We start from the raw sequence: 7,770 nt of genomic DNA on the forward strand, positions 1-7,770 counted from the left end.
TCTGCTCAGTTTTCTATTCTCATCATTCCTCATGATGGAAGTAGGTGAAGTCAGTTTATTCTCTATGGTTAGCAAAATAAAATCACCCTTGATTCAATAATCAGTTTCTACAGGTGGACCTTTGTTGAACTATTTCTCCAAATAATAGTTCTTACCATAGTAACAATGACAGTCACGTGAATTGCGGAGTTCCTGGTGAACCTGCAGCATGTTGTATGTAGATCTGCTCCATTCATTATGAGATCCCATGAAGACCCACAATCCTTTTGACCAGTCTTCTCATGGCCACTCTCATGTCTTTGTTTCTTAATGTATAGATGGCAGGATTCAAGAGGGGTGTGATAGCGAAGTCCACAATGAATAAATACTTATCCAGTGATGTTGTAGGGAAAGGCCACACATAGAGAAACATGCATGGCATAAAAAACAAAATCACTACAGTGATGTGAGCTGACAGTGTGACAAATGCTTTGGATAAATCCCCTGAAGAACGTTTCCAGACAGTGACCAAAATGAAGATATAGGATATAATTAAAGAGAAGAAGGTAGCCATGGATATAAACCCACTGTTAACAATGATTACAAACTCTAGCTTATAAGTGTCTACACAAGCAAGTTTCATGACCCGAGGAAAATCACAGTAAAAACTATCTACTTCATTAGGGCCACAAAAGGGCAAGTTTATGACAAAAACAAACTGAGATACAGCGTGAACTATCCCCACTATCCAGGCAGCCGCTACAAAGGAGACACACATTTTGGAGCTCATGATGGTCAGGTAGTGGAGAGGCTTACAGATTGCAGTGTACCGGTCATATGCCATGGCTATGAGCAGCACCATCTCAACTCCACCCGTGACATGAATAAAAAATATCTGTATCATGCATTTTGGAAATGAAATGATGTTGTGGTCAGTGAAAAGATCAGAAATCATTTTGGGGACTGTAGTAGATGATAAACCTAGATCAAGTAGGGAGAGATTGGCCAGTAAGAAGTACATGGGGGTGTGTAAATGACAGTCAATAATTACCATGAACACAATGAAGAGGTTTCCCAAGATAATTCCCACATAGAACACAGAGAAGAACAAAAAGAGAGAAAGGTGCATCTCCCATGAATTTGAAAGTCCAATCAATACAAATTCAGATACCACAGAGTCATTTGCTGCATCCATTGGCTTAATCAGTAGAGAAGATGCTGAAGTATTCTGAGGGTAGAAAGTAAGGAAGAGCTGAGAACTATGGGAACTGAACACTGATATGTTGTTTGCCTATCAATGCTTTTGTAGGAACTCTGTTGCAAATGCCAAAATGTACTATTGGAAAACATACAGAGAGGGCAGGTGAAAGGAAGATAAATGAGTAGGAGAAATGAGATAATCAAAAGTTAGACTGGAGAGAGAAGGAAACAATATTATTTAGAGATATGGAGGAATTAAGAGCAAAAAAAAAAATACCTTCTGGTAGCGAGCCTCTTTACCATGCTCATTGTGCTTATTTAGTCTTTTTCATATATATTCAAGAAAATAGCTTTTGTATCATGAATAGTCAGCCATACTTTGAATATTCAGTTAATCACAGTTGTATGCATATATTCTAATAGAATGTACTCTCTGATTATTCTTTTACTTACACTTGTGAGATCTCAGGCATTAATCACTCATAGAATAGTCACCAGACAATGAGTGAAAGAGTGTTGAATCTAAGAGGAATGCTTACACAAAATGAAAAGGCTTAGTATTCTGATAGTTCACAATACTTGTGACCGCAACGAATCACTTGGAGAAATACACTTTAAATTTAAAAAAAATTTTTTTTTTTATTTATGATAGTCACACACAGAGAGAGAGAGAGGCAGAGACACAGGCAGAGGGAGAAGCAGGCTCCATGCACCGGGAGCCTGACGTGGGATTCGATCCCGGGTCTCCAGGATTGCGCCCCGGGCCAAAGGCAGGCACCAAACTGCTGCACCACCCAGGGATCCCGAGAAATACACTTTAAATCAAGTGACCCTCCTGACCCCAAAGACAGTGTCAGAAAACACAGAAAAAGGGCTTCTCAGTACTTTGGTAGGATTGAGAGATTTTGTACTCTTGAGAGGTCTATTCTAGGATTAATGAGTTCTTAATCATTAATGTGTAACGAGTAAGAACTCAGTGAGTAATGTGTAATGAGAAATGTGTAATGCAATTCAAGCACAGAAGTGAGAGATCATGGTGTCTTCACTGAGATAAAATATTTAGTCAATGTACACTAAGAGCATGTAAAAACTACAGGATCCCAAAGAGTCATTAAAGTTAAAGGTTAAAGTTTAGTTAAAGGTTAGTTCAGCTAAAATGCTATTTGAAGGTGAGTAAAATTGTTATAATAATTTTTTCAAAGGGAGTATCTATTATCACTATGGATAAGTAGAAAAGTTGGAGATGTATATACATATGTATAAAGTACATGTTGGGATTCATTCATTATTTAATCTAAAGTGAAAAATTAAAAGCACATTTAAAAGAAGATATGAGAAGACATGCATTAAAGGGAATTTGATAAGATTAATATTTGAATGAGTGTGCTATTATAAATGGTGCAAATTTAAATTTGTTGACATGTTCACTAAATTGTAAAGCAACGAAAATTTTTTACAAGTATGTATTATATGATATGCTCTTTATAAGTATACACTACAAAAATATGTAAATATATACATCAACATCTCAAGATCACTGGATAATGACATTTGAGGTAATTTTAATATTGGAAAGATTGATCATGTATATTTTGTATTTTTCTAGTTGGCCATGTGTTTGTAATAAAAAATTATGAAAAGGTGGAAATAGATTCATAAATACAGAGAGGAAACTGGTGGTTGCCAGAGACAAGGGTGGCAAAGGGTTGGACAGAGAGGAATGAAGGGAGCGGGAGGTATAGGCTTCTGATTATGAAATGAATAAGTCATGGGGATGTAATGTACAGCATAGAGAATATAGTTGATGGTATTATAAGAGTGTTAGATGGTAACACATTGTAATTATACTTCTGAACATAGCAATATATATATTATATAAAATACACGTATATATGACAATGGAATGTGACTCAGCCATCAGAAAAGATGAATACCCACTATTTACTTCGACATGGATGGAACTGGAGGGTATTATGCTGGATGAAATAAGTCAATCGAGAAAGACAATTATCATATGGTTTCTATGAACAGCTACACTCCAAAAAATCAGGCAATCTAGAAGAAATGGACGCACTTTTGGAAAACCACAAACTACCAAAATGCAACAAGAAGAAACAGAGAACCTGAACAGGCCAATAACCAGGGAGGAAATTGAAGCAGTCATCAAAAATCTCCCAAGACACAAAAGTCCAGGGCCAGATGGCTTCCCTGGGGAATTCTATCAAACGTTTAAAGAAGAAATCATACCTATTCTACTAAAGCTGTTTGGAAAGATAGAAAAGAGATGGAGTACTTCCAAACTCATTCTACGAGGCCAGCATCACCTTAATCCCCAAACCAGACAAAGACCCCACCACAAAGAACTATAGACCAATATCCCTGATGAACATGGATGCAAAAATTCTCAACAAGATACTAGCCATAGGATCCAACAATACATTAAGAAAATTATTCACCATGACCAAGTGGGATTTATCCCCAGGATGCAAGGCTGGTTCAACACTCGTAAAACAATCAATGTGATTCATCATATCAAAAGAGAAAAACCAAGAACCATATGATCCTCTCATTAGATGCAGAGAAAGCATTTGACAAAATACAGCATCCATTCCTGATCAAAACTCTTCAGAGTGTAGGGATAGAGGGAATATTTCTCAACAACTTAAAAGCCATCTACGAAAAAGCCACAGCCAATATAATTCTCAATGGGGAAGCACTGGGAGCCTTTCCCCTAAGATCAGGAACAAGACACGGATGTCCACTCTCACCACTGCTGTTCAACATAGTACTAGAAGTCTTAGCCTCAGCAATCAGAAAGAAAAATACATTAAAGACATTCAACTTGGCAAAGAAGAAGTCAAACTCTCCCTCTTCACCGATGACATGATACTCTACATAGAAAACCCAAAAGCCTCCACCCAAAATTGCTAGAACTCATATAGCAATTTGCCAATGTGGAAGGATCCAAAATCAATGCCCAGAAATCAGTGGCATTTCCATACACTAACAATAAGACTGAAGAAAGAGAAATTAAGGAGTCAATCCCATTTACAATTGCGCCCAAAAGCATAATATACCTAGGAATAAACCTAACCAAAGAGGTAAAGGATCTATACCCTAAAAACTACAGAACACTTCTGAAAGAAATTGAGGAAGACACAAAGAGATGGAAAAATATTCCATGCTCATGGATTGGAAGAATTAATATTGTGAAAATGTCAATGTTACCCAGGGCAACTTACACATTTAATGCAATCCCTATCAAAATACCATGGACTTTCTTCAGAGAGTTGGAACAAATTATTTTAGGATTTGTGTGGAATCAGAAAGACCCCAAATAGCCAGGGGAATTTTAAAAAAGAAAACCATATCTGGGGGCATCACAATGCCAGATTTCAGGTTGTACTACAAATCTGCGGTCATCAAGACAGTTTGATACTGGCACAAAAACAGACACATAGATCAATGGAACAGAATAGAGAATCCAGAAGTGAACCCTCAACTTTATGGTCCACTAATATTCGACAAAGGAGGAAAGACTATCCACTAGATGAAAGACAGTTCTTCAATAAATGGTGCTGGGAAAATTGGACATCCACATGCAGAAGAATGAAAATAGACCACTCTCTTGCACCATACACAAAGATAAATTCAAAATGGATGAAAGATCTAAATGTGAGACAAGAGTCCATCAAAATGCTAGATGAGAACACAGGCAACACCCTTTTTGAACTCGGCCACAGTACTTCTTGCAAGATTCATCCACGAAATGCAAAACAAAAGCTAAAATGAACTATGGGGACGTCATCAAGATAAGAAGCTTTTGCACAGCAAAGGATACAGTCAACAAAACTAAAAGACAACCTACAGAATGGGAGAAGATATTTCCAAATGACCTATCAGATAAGGGGCTGGTTTCCAAGATCTATAAAGAACTTATTAAACTCAACAGCAAAGAAACAAACAATAAAATCATGAAATGGGTAAAAGACATGAACAGAAATCTCACAGAGGAAGACATAGACATGGCCAACACACACATGAGAAAATGCTCTGCATCACTTGCCATCAGGGAAATATAAATCAAAACCACAATGAGATACCACCTCACACCAGTGAGAATGGGGAACATTAACAAGGCAGGAGACCACAAATGTTGGAGAGGATGCGGAGAAAAGGGAACCCTCTTACACTGTTGGTGGGAATGTGAACTGGTGCAGCCACCCTGGAAAACTGTGTGGAGGTTCCTCAAAGAGTTAAAAATAGACCCGCCCTATGTATGACCCAGCAATTGCACTGCTGGGGATTTACCCCAAAGATACAGATGCAATGAAACGCCAGGACACCTGCAACCTGATGTTTATAGCAGCGATGTCAACAATAGCCAAACTGTGGAAGGAGCCTCAGTGTCTGTCAACAGATGAATGGATAAAAAAGATGTGGTTTATGTACACAATGGAATATTAGCCATTAGAAACGACAAATACTCACCATTTGGTTCGACGTGGGTGGAACTGGAGGGTATTATGCTGAGTGAAATAAGTCAATCGGAGAAGGACAAACATTATATGGTCTCATTCATTTTGGGAATATAGAAAATAGTGAAAGGGAATAAAGGGGAAAGGAGAAAAAAATGTGTGGGAAATATCAGAAAGGGAGACAGAACATGAAAGAATCCTAACTGTGGGAAACGAACTAGGCATGGTGGAAGGGGAGGTGGATGGGGGGGTGGACGTGACTGAGTGGTGGGCACTGAAAGGGCACTTGACGGGATGAGCACTCGGTGTTATTCTGTATGTTGACAAATTGAACACCAATAAAAAATAAATTTATTAAAAATAAAAAAATAAAAATATCATATGGTTTCATTCATATGTGGAATATAGGAAATACTGCAGAGGACCATAGGGAAGGGAGGGAAAACTGGGAAAAAATCAGAGAGGGAGACAATTCATGAGAGATTCTTTTTTTTTTTAACAATAAATTTATTTTTTATTGGTGTTCAATTTGCCAACATACAGAATAACACCCACTGCTCATTAACTCCGGGAAACAAACTGAGGGTTGCTGAAGGGGAGCTGGGTGGGGGGATGGGGCAACTGGGTGATAGGCACTAAGGAGAGCATGTGGTGTGATGAGCACTGGCTATTATATGCAACTGACGAATTATTGAAAACTATCATCTGAAACTAATTATGTACTACATAGTGGCTAATTGAGTTTAAATAAAAAAATTTAGTTACACAAATAAAATATATGTATATATGAAATGAAGGTGAATTCAAATCAGTTAAAAATTTTTAGTTGTTTTTTGTTTTTTGAAAATGTTAAAGAATCAGAAATTCTTTGGAGCTAAATTCTCAAAAGAGATAGCTGCTATCCTTGCTGGATATTTTGACTTTAACATTCAGAACATAGGAACCTTTTTAAGTAGGTAATGCAGAAAATCAGATAGAACTTAGGTCTTTCAAATTTAATGATTGAAAATTCCCACTCCTTCAGGGGCAAGATCACTTATAACCAAACTAAAACTGAAAATACAAGGAAGCAAAGCTGTCCAAAACTCATTTTGCCAATGTCCTGTCATTGTATCATATTCATGATTTTTTAAAATTTCTCCTCTTAACCATCTTAACTTGCTTCTAATAGAGGTCCTTTTCACAACTGATGGACATTAATTCTATTAAGTCATATTCATTCTTATCATTATCCCTCTACTTCTTGACTCAGTCATTGGCTAACATCATCAAAAGCTTTGTCAGATATGCCAAGTGGAGGGAACTGACTCACCCCAGCATTCCCTGGATGAGGGCAAAGAATCATTTCCATTTATGTGGTCTGTTAGAAGCATGAGTGGGAATTGGGTGGGCAAGACATATTTACCATATTTGATCCTCACAATAGGAAACATGGAATATCACTTAAGATGGTGAAGGGAGTGGTGATGGATGCAAGATCCTTGAGATATTAATCCACCAAAGGGACAGCAAAAATGTTAATTCTTTCAGAAATCTCTTTCTTAGATAATAATTTAATTTTGTAATTACAATAGTAAGAATAGTGTTCAAAAAGTATGGAATAACTAGTGACAGAAGGGAAGTATACAAGTGGAAAAGAAACAGAAAGTAGAATGCGAGTATAAGAAGAGAGAGTTTATTGTGGCATTACTCAACATTAGGAGCATTTTTTTTACCCACCTGTTCTGTTCTAAGGTGTGCAGCAGCGTTTGTAGAAACTCAAAAATTTTCATTTCTGCTTTGTAGTATAGTCACATCCAAGACAAAATATATGTTTCTTCCCAATGAGAATACAGTTAATTAGTAGTAGTAGGTGTTAGTGACCCATTGATGTTTCTCAGATCTCTAATAACTAGCCTTTTATTGATTCCTCCTGGGAACCAGGTCTGTGATTCATGTTAATTTTCCCAAGGGAAAAAAATATCAGAAGAGTTACTTGGTGATGAGAGTTTTTATTTATTTATTATTTTATTTATTTATTCATGAGAGAGAGAGAGAGGCAGAGACACAGACAGAGGGAGAGGGAGAGAAGCAGGTTCCACGCAGGGAGGCCGACAGGGACTGGATCCCTAGT

The 7,770-nt window shown here is 37.3% G+C and overlaps 1 protein-coding gene across 1 annotated transcript; it reads right to left on the reverse strand.

Annotated features, from left to right (window-relative positions):
- Nucleotides 1-235: 235 nt before the first annotated feature.
- LOC121477619 (olfactory receptor 4F21-like) lies at nucleotides 236-1,174 on the reverse strand. The gene has a single exon (XM_041732068.1). The coding sequence runs from the start codon at nucleotides 1,172-1,174 to the stop codon at nucleotides 236-238; it is 939 nt and encodes a 312-aa protein (XP_041588002.1).
- Nucleotides 1,175-7,770: the final 6,596 nt, after the last annotated feature.

This window comes from Vulpes lagopus, chromosome 2 (assembly GCF_018345385.1).
Source record: "Vulpes lagopus strain Blue_001 chromosome 2, ASM1834538v1, whole genome shotgun sequence".
NCBI classification, from domain to species: Eukaryota; Metazoa; Chordata; class Mammalia; order Carnivora; family Canidae; genus Vulpes; species Vulpes lagopus.